Source organism: Emys orbicularis, chromosome 1 (genome assembly GCF_028017835.1).
Source record: "Emys orbicularis isolate rEmyOrb1 chromosome 1, rEmyOrb1.hap1, whole genome shotgun sequence".
Classification (NCBI taxonomy): Eukaryota; Metazoa; Chordata; order Testudines; family Emydidae; genus Emys; species Emys orbicularis.
In genome coordinates this window covers 139,219,670-139,233,718 of record NC_088683.1, presented here as the reverse complement: position 1 = coordinate 139,233,718, position 14,049 = coordinate 139,219,670, and the positions used below count along the sequence as shown (strand labels likewise).

Below are 14,049 nucleotides of genomic sequence, written 5' to 3'. Positions count from 1 at the left end.
CTGTTATAATCCTAATTTTCCCAAAGCTCTCTAATATAGATCCTGATCCTACAGCTGCTTCCACTTAGGATTTGTTGAAAGTTTTCCATCAAAACTGTGTGTTTCTTGACAGAAAATTAGGTTTTCAACTAAAGGAAATATTTTGCAACACGTCTGCTTTCCATGAAAAATTTCTACCTTTTAAAAAAAAGTTTAGTTTTCAGCCAAAATCTGAACATTTTGATTTCTCAGGACTGCCGTGGTACCTTCTGAGCGGTGTAGTTCAGATGCCTCATGTTCCCTTTCTCTTTTATAGGCTGGCCTATCCAAAAGGATATTTCCCAGGACGTACTGTGGCTATGGGATTTCCATGATGCACTGAAGTAGTTCACCAAAACGAGAAGAGGGTGGTGCAGCATCGGAGATGCAGTCCGACCAGAGGACCTGGCCCACAAACGAAAATGGGGGCATGAGGCAACTGAACTATAACTCCCACGAAGTACCAGAGAGGCATTTCCACTTAATATTTTCAGTTTTTGCCTGGATAAGTTTAGGGGGGGGGGTTGATTTTTTTCAATCAAAAAAGTCAAAATTCCACATGGGGACAAAGCCTCATGTTCTGACCAGCTCTACTTCTACTAGCTTGGAAGCCTGCGCCTCTGCAGTGACTTCCATGAGGCTTCTCATAGTTACAGGAATATAATTTTGATGCTCTAGTTCTAGGATGAGATTGTTTACTCCTTAGCGCTGAAAAATGTTGGGCCTGTCTGTAAAGCAGCATGCACATCTATAGCAAGTGTATTAATAATACATTTAATAATATAATGGAAAATTATTGAACAATGGAAATATGTCAATTTACAAGAGCTGGTACTCTATCTAGCCCAATAACTTTAAACCTTTATAATTTTGTAATTACTTACCAATAGTTTGATCTGTCAACTAGTCTCTTTGAGGACTAGCAACATGCCAGCTTTAAGTTTGTAACTTCCATCATTTTGTGCTGTTAGGAGCACAGAACAAGTACATTTTTTAAATGAATCGAAAGTATGCAATTCTTTACACTTGCTGAATTAAAAGGGATACCATCAATTTGAAATCTGATCAGTTTAAAGAAATAAGTTAAAAGTAAGTTCAGATACTTTAACTGCCTGCTTTTTTTCTAATCATATTTTCCAGTTACTTTATGAAAGACTCAAACAAATAATAGGGGAACTGATTAATTAAGACCCTGATCCTGAAAATACTTGCACAGGTGAGTCCAGTCCATCAGCAGTTGTAATGGCATGCTCCCCTTGAAGTAAATGGAGTTACCCCAATGTACAGCAGCTGATGATCTGGCTCGATATGTTTCTGTTCTCAGATGTGTAGGACTTTAGGAATGGATTTCAATGTGTGGGATCTGGCACTAAGTGATTAAAGCACAATCCTGCATAGTGCTTAGCACTTCCAAAGGGTAAGGGGTAATCTCAATGAGAGATGGGTGAAATTCTTCAACTAAAACTTTATTTTGGCAAAAAAATGCAGATTTGGTAACACCAAAAGTTTTTGCAAATTTATGTCAGTTTTGCCAAATTGTTAGTACAGAAAAAACTCCAAAATAATCAAAACATTTTGTTTTTCTGTTCAAAACAACTTTTTGGTTTGAAATTCCATTTAATTTAAAAAGAATAAAAATATTTCAAAATGCTTAAAATGAAACCAAAATATTTTGTTCAACACAACATTTTTTACTTTCCAAATTTCCAAATATTTCAAAAAAATTCTGTTTTCCCTCCAACCCAAAAACGATTTTCCCCACTTTTCAACATTGCCAAAGAATTGGATAAACCAGTTATTTTCCCAGTTCTACTATCAGCTTTCATTGGCTTCAGTGGGAGCTGAAGGTGATCAGCACCTTATACTACGGATCCCATGTTCATGTTTTCAATTGGAAAACTCGCATTACCAATTCAAGATCCATTCCTGGTGAACATTCCACAATATTCATTTAAAGTTCGTTGATTTTGTAAACTATCCTGCCTTTAAGCACATTCACTGAAATAGTCAGAAGAATCCTAAATCAAACCCAAAATGGTATTTTAACACTGCCACAGAGAACTGATTTTAAAATGTAAACAAATAATGGATATCTTTTTTCTAAAAAAAAGTATGATCCAATTCAACCACAAGTTATGCCAAGAACTCAGATTAGATTACCATAAAGGTCTTAAAAGCTATGAAATTGCAGGACTTCCCCCACCAATGCAGGTAAAATTGTTAAGATTGAAATGTCACAAAACTCAGTTTAATCTGAAATATTTAGGTGACTGTACAAAAATTATGGGAGTCCCCATAGAGCTTTGTAACATCATGTTTTACCTGTATTTCCACAGTTCCATTTAACAATGGTACTTTCCACAGGTAAATCATAATACCTTTCAACCCATTTCTAATATTCTATGGATGTTATGTTGGATGAACTGCAGTTTAATTCCCAGATAGACTTTGCAACTCCTTGTAAATGAGAGGTGACATTTCTCAGCATAAAACAGAGCTGGCAATGAAGAAGCTACTTTACCAATGGGTAGGAGCTTTAAAAAAAGATCAGACTGCTGATTCTTCTCCTTAAAGCAAGCTACTACAAAGCTGCTTTGCAGTAGTTTCTTTACACATATTTCCCCTTTAGCAGGCACCTCACTGAAACAGGGAAATTCCTTTGCTCTTACGAGTAGTCTTAGGCAGAGTGTGTGTTGCACCAAATGCAGTTTTCTGGTTCTCAACAGGCAGTCACAAAAGCATTGTTTCACAGGGCCTTTTCCCCATAGAGATCCCGAAGAGGGTTAATTAGGATTAACCTTTTACTTTATGAGCTGCTACATAAATCTTAATTACGATGACTTGCCGTATAAGGAAAAATACCTCAGACAGGCTCAGTTCACCATTATTTGGGGTTATTCTACAGGCAATCAAATGGAAGAAGCATATAACTTAAAGGGGACAAAATAAAAAGGGACAGAAAATAGCTCCAAAATGTCCCCCTTCCTTTTAAATCTGATCAGTGCTTTTCAGGAAATTAAACACTGAGACTATTAGATTCAGATAGAAAACAGATGATGTTATACATAGAAATACTACAGCAGATTATATGGCTACACAGCAGAGACATATGTGAATAATCAATGCAGTATTTCTGGAAAGAACCTTTTATGTTTTTAATACTTAACACTTCATAACAGGGCCTAATAGGCAGGATAAAAAGAAAGCAGCACAAAATGCAACTTAAAGGATGACTATTTTTCCAGACGTTTATACTTTTAGACCCTCTTTTCCCCTTCGCCACATTATCCAATTTGTCCTCATAGCCTAACTGCTATTTTAGCATTCTTCTTGTAGCTGGAAGCTTTGTCTAGTTCTTAAGTGGGTAAACTCTGCAACTGCCTTTAGAGCTGATAGCAATGATACTCCATTCATTTAGCCAGAAGGGGCTACTGTAAGTGCAGTGTAAACAATGTCATGATATAGAGAATCACTGGTTCTTGAACAAGAAGTGGTTATAAAAGATAGCTGTAAATTATAGAGACAAACAAACAGGCTTCTACACTGGTTCGACTCCCAACTTTGTCTCCTTTGTTTACCAAGGACCATACCCTGAATGAAACTGTATACATCACACAGAGACATCTAGTGGCTCACATTACAAACAGTTGCCCAGGGAAAATCCAGTTTTTCAACTCTTCAGTGCTGCAGCCTTGACAGCCCAGGGATAACAGACTGAAAATTTGTACTCAAGCTTAGTTTCGAATGCATTCATAACCACAAGAAGTGGATTACTTGGTAAGTAAAATTCTGAAAACTATGGGAACATTGTTAAGGGTTTTGGAAAATGATTAGTATTTTTAATGCTTCCTTCATGCAATAGAAGTCATATGGCAGTATGAAAAACCACAGGGTGAAAAATATTTATGAAATTATGTATTAGTAACCAAGAATATGCATTCAGTGTATTAGGAATGAAATCACATTTTAGGCTTTCTATTATTAAAGGTACCTTGTCTGTCTCTCCCTGTCCCGCTCCCCATTTCCTATTACTTTTTCTTATTAGTAAAGATGCTTCAATACAAGCATTCAAGAGGGGTGGGGGGAAATGAGCACACACTAAGTATATAATGGAACTTAATTGATTCTAGTATTTAAATGTTTTAGCTCATTTCTAATAGCTAGCACAGGGGTCGGCAACCTTTCAGAAGTGGTGTTTCGAGTTTTCATTTATTCACTCTAATTTAAGGTTTCACGTGCCAGTAATACATTTTAACGTTTTTAGAAGGTCTCTTTCTATAAGTCTATAATATATAACTAAAACTATTGTTGTATGTAAAGTAAATAAGGTTTTTAAAATGTTTAAGAAGCTTCATTTAAAATTAAATTAAAATGCAGAGCCCCCCGGACCGGTGGCCAGGACCTGGGCAGTGTGAGTGCCACTAAAAATCAGCTTGCGTGCCGCCTTCGGCACGCGTGCCATAGGTTGCCTACCCCTGAGCTAGCACCTACATTTAAAACAATAGTATGAGTAGGTTCATTTTTTTATAGTTATCAATTTATCATGTGTAGAGGGTAGACCTGGGTGAACTAATTGGAATAAGTAATTTGACAAATGGAGCCTTTTTTCTGTTCAAAGTATCTGCAAACCAATTAATTTTTTTACAAATGTACTTGTTCTAAATTTATACAAAAGTTAAATACTATAGGTTCGATTATTCATCTAATCATCATCTGTTTGTGGTGTGGGATTCATTATCTATGGCACATGGCAATGTTTTTGCTTCCTGATTGGCTGACTAGAACTTTTTTAAACAGGAAGAGGGAAAAGGAATTTCAAGATAGCCGTATGAAACTAAATTCACCCAAATATTGCCAAACTTTGTGTTAACATTCTTGCAAATAAACAATCAATCACATGAAAGAAAGTAGGGAAAATGAATTAAAAGGCTCACAAATACCAATGAAATGAATTTTCAGAAGTTTTTATTCAAATGAACATTTGAAACTGCTCTTGGAGTATTCATCCATCTATAGTTCAAAGTTATGCAAATCCAGCACAAAAATGTATTTACGATGTAGAGTATTTTACCTCTCTTTCATTCATGTCATCATTTTGGCCTTCATATTCACCCTACAAAAACAAATCAAAATGGTAAGTGTAATAAAAGGAAAAGTATTTTAGTGTAATGCTATTGCTCAGCTGTTTTGCACTGACTTTTTTTTACTGTTCAATTACCACCTGAATATATTTATTTTAAGACTTTCTATTACTATGATGATACAACAAATATGCTGGTAGATATTTTGTATTCTCTCAGACATAATTATTAGTGGCTATGAAACTTTTAACACTGATGTTAGAGAACTAAATTTTAAATTGTATATACATACATCATGAAGAGGATATGCTGCATCATAGACATTGTTTGCTATTAATGTAGTAATACCTAAAGAGAAACAAACAAAAAATGTCAATAGCTATTTATAATGAACAGAGATAGGAATAGATTATTACAAAGTATTCACTTTATTCAACTATGGCAGGGACTGAGATATATTAATGAAAATCATCAAATGAATAATCTAAAGCTGAATACGAGCCCAATTCAGAAATTAGCCTTGTGCCCTGGAAGTCATTCTTAATTTAGCAGGGAAAATATTATCTTTCTGCTCAACCGGGGGATAACTTTAAAATGGCCTCATTCCCATGCTATGCTTTATCCCCAGTAAGCTGGTTTGTTACTATGTCCAAGGAGAGCTTTTTTTCCCCCTGCTTCCTTGCTTGTTACCTCTGTCTCCCTTAAAATAAGGAAGTAGAGGTCAATGGCAGACACTAAACAGACCTATAGCTGAAAAAAAGAATGGTGCCATGAAAGGACCAAACATTCAGCTCCATCCCAAAAATCAATTTGGAGATCTCATTCCCCTGCAAATGATCCAACAATCAACGGAGGGTAGCCCCATTAAAACACAGATGATTAACAAACTTCCTTCCATGGAATCCAGTGATGAAGGAGGCCAGTTAGGACACATAGGCGTTGTCTACACTACAGAGTTTTGTCGATAAAAGTTATGTCGACACTCAAAGCGCTATAATAAAAATCGGTATTGCATGTTCACACTCGCACCCTCTGTCAGAAGAGCATGTCCACACTTGGGGCACTAGCATCGACAGTGTGAGCAGTGCACTGTGGGTACCTATCCCACAGTCCAGCTTCACACCTTCTGCCACTAGTTGTTGTTGAAAGGCGGAGTGGATCGCCGACGCATCTTGGGACTGGGCTCAATGTCCCATGATGCATTGCTTTCTGTCACAGCATTCCATGGGCTTCTGGTTTTCTTTCACTGCATTTTTCAATGGCCTTTGTTTGCTGTGCACCCTGGCATCTTTGTGAGAAGGGATGGATCCCGCTCTGCTCTCCTATGCTCTGGTAACTGTCATGAAGACATCGCGGACGGCAGTGCAGTTAATCACAAAGTTCCTAACTGAAGAAGACTCCCAGCTGCCTGACATGCTGTGTGAAATGGATAGGAGCAACTTTCGATTGCTTTCCGCATTCATGGAACAGCTGCAGATGGTGGACTATCGCTTTTGGGCTTCGGAAACAAGCACTGAATGGTGGGATCGTATCATCATGCAGGTGTGGGATGACAAGCAGTGGCTACAGAACTTTTGAATGCAGAAAGCCACCTTCCTGGAAGAGTGTGGGGAGCTCGCCCCAGCACTACGGCGCAATGACCCCAGAATGAGAGCTGCCCTATGGGTAGAGAAGCGTGTGGCAATTGTTGTGTGGAAGCTGGCGACTCCAGACTGCTACTGGTCGGTTGGGAAGTTGACTGTTGGGGGCTGCATTAATGCAAGTGTGTGTGGGGAGAGAGTGTTCCTCAAGGCCACATCTGCCAAAGCACAAGGAACAATGCACAGAAGCATGATTCACGCACAACATTGAAACATTTCAGTAAAATACACCTCTGGTAACATAACAATCACTTTCTCACTGACCCTTGGCAAGCACACATCTTGACGAACACCCAAAGCATGGTGAGTGTTGGCTGGGGAGGGGAGGGGTGCTACATGGGGAAAAGAGCACTCTGAAAGGGTTGTGGTGCAGCTGACTAGGGAAAAAATTCAGGTGGGGGTCATTCTAGCAGACATCTCAATTCTGAGGCTAAGCAGGGAAACAAGGGCACATCTACTACATGCTTGTGACTTCTGCCCTGCTCCCTATGCTGCTCGCCTGTGTGACGCTTTGGTCCCTGCACTAATGATTGCCGAATGGCACAAGAAAGTTTCCTACAATGGGGAAGGAACAAAGCAGATGTGCCAAGGAACCTTCGGCAGAGGATTGCTGAGTACCTCCAGGAAACTTTCCTAGAGATCTCTCTGGAGGATTCCCATGAGATCTTGGCGTGCATCAACACCCTGCCATATTGATTAGCTGCACAGGGAAATGTCCAGCATACAGAAACACAACCAGCCTCCCACATTTCTATACCCTGAATCCACCTCCGCACAACACAAACCACAGCCTCTTACCAGGCATCTCCTCTCCTGCTTCTTGCTCGCTGGAGAGCAACTGTGACTGGCTAGTCACCTCTGGAGTGGAGAACAGTTCCTGGCTGCCTGCCCCACTGGGAGACCCTGCTGGGAGCTCCACATCGTCGTCTAACTCCACCTCTTCATCAATGACTTTGTCCTCCGGGTTAGGTCTTCTTTCCACTGCCTCCAGGCCTGCCAAAGTATCCATGGGGCTCTGGCTGGTGTCAAGCTCCTTATAGACCGGCAGGTCCTAGGTGCAGCACCAGAGCGACAGTTTGCCTCCCTTGCCTGATGGTATGCCAGCCTCAGCTCCTTTATCTTCACTCTCCACTGCAGCATGTCCCGATCATAGCGCTTTTCGCATAAGCTTCAAGAAATCTGCCCGTAGGTATCAAAATTCCTATGGCTCAAGCGCAGCTGGGACTGCACAGCCTCCGCTCCCCATATACTGAGCAGATCCAGCAGCTCTGCAGTGATCCAAGCAGGAGAGCATTCGCTGCAATAACCTGCCATGGTCACCTGCGAAGATGTGATGAGACCTCTCCAGGCTGAGCAAAAAGGAAATGGAATTTCAAAAATTCCCAGGGCTTTTAAGAGGGAGGGACAGACGGTTGTTTACCTGGCTGCACGGCAGTGGAGTTCAAACTGCTGACCAGAGCGGTCAAGATGGACATAGTGGGACACCTCCTGGAGGCCAATTAAAGTGATTAAAATCAAGCATGGTGTCTACACTGGCACTTTGTCGACAACAATTTTGCACAAAATGCCTTATGTCTCTCGTCAGGGTGGTTTTATGTTATCGTGAAAATGGCATTTTTGGTGCCAAAAGTCACTTTGCAGTGTGTACGCATCCACTGTTTTGTCAACAAAAGGCAGCTTTTGACGACATAATTCTGTATTGTCGACAAGGCCCTAGTTTGTCTCCATGTTGTAGTAAATGTACACTAGGGAACAATCTTACTAACCTTTGGTCAAATCTAGTTTTAAATGTACCAAATGCTGGAGCTTCCACAAGTTCCTTTTTCATAACAATGCAAAGTTATCTGTCTTCATTTAAAACTCTGCCCACAGGAGGAAATAGTTTGGTCTGTGTTCTCCAGATCCATGGCTGTACACAAGAGTTGCACCAGTAGAGAATCTGTTTACTTCCACTGAGCACACAGATGTCAGGTGGGAAATTAGATGGGAAAAAATGACAAGAAGCTCTAAAGAGGCACTTGAGAACTCAACTGTAACCCATGCTAACATGGTTCTTTGCCCCATCTAGTGACTAGACCATGCATAGAAGTATGAGTCCACCACTGTCTTTGAGCTAATGGACCTCATCCTTTAATTTGAGCAAAGGTCCTGGTATTCAGTCCCTGTGGACAACCCAACCAGAGACATCATTGTATGATACAACTGTTAAGGTTAAGACTGCTAGTCTATTTCAGATCCTTATTTTTCCACTATACTGAAAAATTACCTACAAAAGTTATTCTTTGGGGCTGTCAAATCTCTCATGGCCAAATTAGAATTATTCTGGAAAGTTTCAGCAAAATCCTGTTATCCATTTTTGGAATTAATCAAACATTACTAATACATTTCCCCCCCCTTGTACAAAGAAAACAAAATCTGATCATTATTTCAATTGATATTACTGAGAAATGGGATGATTTTTAAATCTCCAAACTTGGAATATACCAAGTCCACTATGGGGAATAGTTGATGCTTTGCATGGCTTATAACATGTTTAAAATTAAGTTAGAAGAAAACATTTCCTTAAACTTTTTATTGCACAACAGCATGCACCAGTCTAAATAGCAGCAGACGTGATCTTGTACAACTGTAGAATTGAACGGTCAAACTGGGCCAGTTGTAAGTGTTAAGTGTGTTATTATGCTGTTGCTCAATATGTATAATACACATACAATCGTGGAAAACAACTGCGGCTATTAGGGTCCCTGTTTCTATTGCCATATCTGTGAGGCAGGGAAGTGACAGAAACCTAAAAGATGAACAACATTAGGATGCTTAAGGAACTCAGTGAGCCACTAATCTATGGTGCTCTTGAGACCATCATTAAATCCAGGAATCATTTAATTAATGTAGAAATGGGAACTACTGAATTTCCTAATTTCCATACAACAACCAGGGGAGATAGCCCCTTAGGAGAATGTTCAAATGAGTGGAAGCTGAAGTCTAATAAACTAGTATTATCAGTAATCATTGCTATGGAACACAAAAGCAAAGGTCAAAACTGTCCACGAGGACCACGTACCATTCAAATACAACATGAAATAAGGAGCAGTGAATGAGCACTCCATGCAGTCGTCATCTGTCTTAAACCACCACAAAAAGCCCATGGGACAGAATGTACCCATGTCCACACCCTACATACTATTGCAATAATCTTTGTACAAAGTATGCCTTGTGAGGCATCATTTGAAAACTCATAATTTGCTGGTCAATACCGTCCTGATAAAATATATGTAGCAACCTCGTATGTGAAGTTATAAGATTCCACTCTATGGAGTTATTAACACATGTTCCAGACTGAGTTTGGTAAACAGGTCTGTCATTTCAACGTTAAATAGTCATCAAATGGGAAGGGGAGACAAAGGAACTTCAAACGGGTGAAGGAACATCCTTCCACATAGACTTTTTTGTCTCTTGGTACCCAGCTGGAAATGTTTTTCAAAAGGGGAACTGAAACTGTAAAAAGGAGGGGCAAACACTCCAAGACTCTCTCTCCCTGTCCATCGCATTCACAACACCTGAAGTGACAAAGGAAGCCTTTACTGAATTTTGGGAGAAGGGGCCCTGACACAGAGGGTTTGGTCCATAATACTGCTGAAAACATATGGTGAGAAACTTTGCTTGAATCTGATATAGTTTGTTAAGTTAGGCACCAGTAGCAGTTTAGCTTTATTTTCTTGTAATCATTTCTGACTTTTATACCTCATTATTTGCACTCACTTAAAATCTCTCTTTGCAGTTAATAAACATGTTTAATTGTTTTGTTTAATTCAGTACATTTAAACTGAAGTGTCTGGGAAACTCCATTTGAGGTGGCAAGTTGTGTGTATATTATTTCTATTAAAGAAAAAGCAGACTTTATTAAACTTGAATTGTCGAGGAAAGCGATGGGCAGTAAAGGACATACATTTCTGTGGTAAAATCTAAGACTGGGAGTGTGTTGAGGGTCACCTTACAATACGACCAAGACTGGCTGGCTGTAGCACACCCACAGACATACCTGGGAGTGACTTGCATGCTGGAGACTGTCTGTGAGCAGTACTGTAGCAGCAAAGCGTTGTAAAGGGCACCCCAGGTTAGAGGGCAAGGGTGACACAGCTACTTATTAGTTTGAGTTGTATGCAGGTATGTCACAGCCCTGACAAAAACCGGTTGCTAGTGGAGTTAGCTCTTCAACCAAAGGTTAAATAAAATTGTACTGGAAACATACGGGATCTTCCTATGGAGGTTCTTTAAGACAAATGCATACTTATTGGAGATGGTCTTTGGGGCAAGTTGCAGTGATTCCAGTGTTCAATGGTTTGATGTATTCCTTACAGTATATATTGTAGTGCTTCTTAGCTTTGCAACCTCTTCAGTGCATGCTGCTTATGAAACTATCACATGAGGCTATCTACCTGCAATTATTGCCCAGAATCTCATCATCTTCCAGTCTTAGTTAAGATTATTGAAAAAAGCCGTGATGACAATTTTCACAATATGTAGTTGCTTCTTGACCCTTGTCAATCTGGGTGCCAGCCTTTCTATAAAACAAAGACTGTGCTGACTGCACTGGTAGATGGTCTTCTTCTAGCAATGGATAAGGATCAGGTATGCATTCTGATTTTGCTACATCTATCAGCTGCCTGAGATACCATGGAGGGTGAGGTATTATTAACTTGCATGTGGACCAAAATGGGGATGGATAGAGCTACTCTTGCATGGTTTTGTTCCTTTCTTGCTGAGTGTTTTCAGTCAGTGGTACTGGGCAACTGCTCCTCCTCGCTGCGAGCACACTCATATAGGGTACTGCAAGGTCCATCTTTCTCTCCTCTTGTTAAACATGAGCATGGCGAACTTTCGGATATGTGGGCTGAAAGGTCCTCAGCATGCTGTTGACATCCAGCTTTATGTCTTCATCTCATTCAACCCAGGCAAAGTGGTCAATTCCTAATGATTTGGTTGAGATTGAGGGTTTACTGGATGAGAGTCAGTCTGGATAAAACTTTGATGGCAGGAAAACAGCCAGAATCCTCAATCCTAATTAGAGCTACGTGAACATTTTTGGACAAAATAGTTTACTAACTGAAAAATGCAGTTTTGTGTCAACCAAAGCTATTTGAAATTTCAGGTCAAATTTGGTGAACAGTTTCAGCTCGAAAAATAAAATTGAAATAATTTTTTTAAAAGTCAAAATAGTTCATTTTGACATTTTCTAAATGAAATGTTTTTGACTTAATTTCAAACATTTTGTTTTGAAATTTAGCTAATTTTTTAAAGTAAAAAAAACCACCACACAAACAAAACAAAAAACACAGAAAAACATTATTTATGATTGAACAAAATGTTTTGTTCAACTCAGAACAAACTGTTCCATTTAACCTGAACTTTTCTGGGGGGACAGAGGGTGCTTCATTTTGGCAAGAAATAACAAACAAACAAACAAAAAATCCATTTAGGGTCAACCCAATTTTTTTTCATTCAGTAGCAAATTTGAAAAATCAATCATTCATTCAGCTCTAATCCCAACTGGCATCCCTCCTGCCATTGCAATCTGTGATCTCTCTTGAGCATAGACTATGAATTCTGATGAACTGTGTAACGTATTTTGTAAGGTGGGCTAAATAAGCCAGAGTCATTATCATTTGTGACCCAAGGTAAAATATGGACCTAGGACTCCAGAGATAAATGACATTTTTAACCAAATGTGCTACGCAGTCCATAAAATAAATAGACATTTCAGGGCTTGTCTAAGCTAGGGTGTGAATTCAAAGCGCAATAGCTATTCCGTGCTAACTCTACATCTGGATACTCTTGTCCTGCACCGGTGCCTTTTGGTGGTTTAGATTAATCTACTTCCACAGTGGATTATATAAATAAGGAGTAACTTCACTAAAGTTGGGGTAGCCATTAAAGTTAATAGAGTCACTTTGGTGTAAAACCAGTATGAGTGGAAAGTCAGACCCTATTATCTTTATTGTATGAAATATTTCTTTTAGTAACTAACCTCAGCTTAAAGTAACCCACTCCATGGACAAAGCTTTGTGCTGCCCACACACCGTGCAACTCCATGGAGGTCAAAGAAGTTGCATGAGGTATAATTTGGCCACATTTATGATGCACTACACTCATTTCACCTATAGACAGATGTGACAATTCTCAGGGTACCCAGGACAGAGTCACCTGCCTCCAGCGAGAGGGAGACTTGCTGGTGCTTAACTGGATATCAGCTCCCTGACACCATCAGCCTGTGAGCCACCCAAACAAATTCCTCTGGGCTATGCCAGCCCTTACTTTGCCTTGCAGGTTAACAATAGGTGTATCCCTTTCCCCTTTGAAGTATTCCCTGTAGTTCCAGCCTCTTATCTACAGAACACTCACAGAAATACCAGGTCTACTGTCCCCAAAGGAACAGTGTACACACCAGCTTGAATGATTCAACTTAGGATCAGCTCCTTGTATAATACCACAGCACTGAGTTATATTTATAGTGAAAACAATGATAAGTTTATTATCGAGCATTCAAGATGCGAGAGAAAGTGAGAGAAGGTAATGGAAACAAAAGGGTTACATATAAAACAAAATCATAACATGATTTCTGGAGACTAAACTTAACAGGCTAACCTTCTGTCTAAAGAAATTTATCTCATCCCAAATGTCCTTTGCAGCATTTCAACCAAGCCTGGTTGAGATCCTATTTTCATGAATGTAAACCTGCTGTCCATTTACTTCCTAAGTGCAGGATAAAGGGGTGTCTCCTTGCGTTCTGCTTATATCTCCCAAGTTCATTGTCTGTTCTCAAGGACAATAACACTCACCTTCCCTCCCCATGATCCCACCCCCCCAATGCTTGTTTTTCCTAAATCCTGCTTCTTCCCTCTACATTTTGCATCCTCCTTCGCAACTTTCTATGTAAATGGGTTTCCACTGTGTTGGATTACAATGCTTAATTTACATGTGATAGCTGAATAACCATCTTTTATCTGGCAGAAAAGCTGTTTGTCAACTCTGCCTTGATACAGACTTTAGGAACATATTTTCAGCATACTCCTTACATAGTATCTATACATTAATTTCACAATGCTACCAATGACAAACATGAGCCTGGCTTTCATTTAGATTTATGTTCACAACACAAATGAACATAGTTGATTTAAAGGCTTGTATCTTTCTAATCTGCTAGAGAGTCTTTAAAAGTAATTGTTCAAAAGATGACAATTTACTTTCTAACACTATGTGGTTCCTCAGAAAAAGGGACAGTACTATATCCTCAGGGCTGATTTTATTGTTAA

At 39.5% G+C, this 14,049-nt stretch overlaps 1 protein-coding gene across 1 annotated transcript in view; it reads right to left on the bottom strand.

Moving 5' to 3' along the window:
• ANO2 (anoctamin 2) overlaps nucleotides 1–14,049 on the bottom strand; it is a 309,476-nt gene that overhangs the window by 202,959 nt on the left and 92,468 nt on the right. Inside the window, exons 9-10 of the mRNA XM_065411472.1 lie at nucleotides 5,392–5,447; nucleotides 5,090–5,131 (exon numbers count right to left, since the gene is read on the bottom strand). Of these exons, the coding sequence (XP_065267544.1) occupies nucleotides 5,090–5,131; nucleotides 5,392–5,447 (98 nt within the window). The remainder of the gene's footprint in view (nucleotides 1–5,089; nucleotides 5,132–5,391; nucleotides 5,448–14,049) is intronic.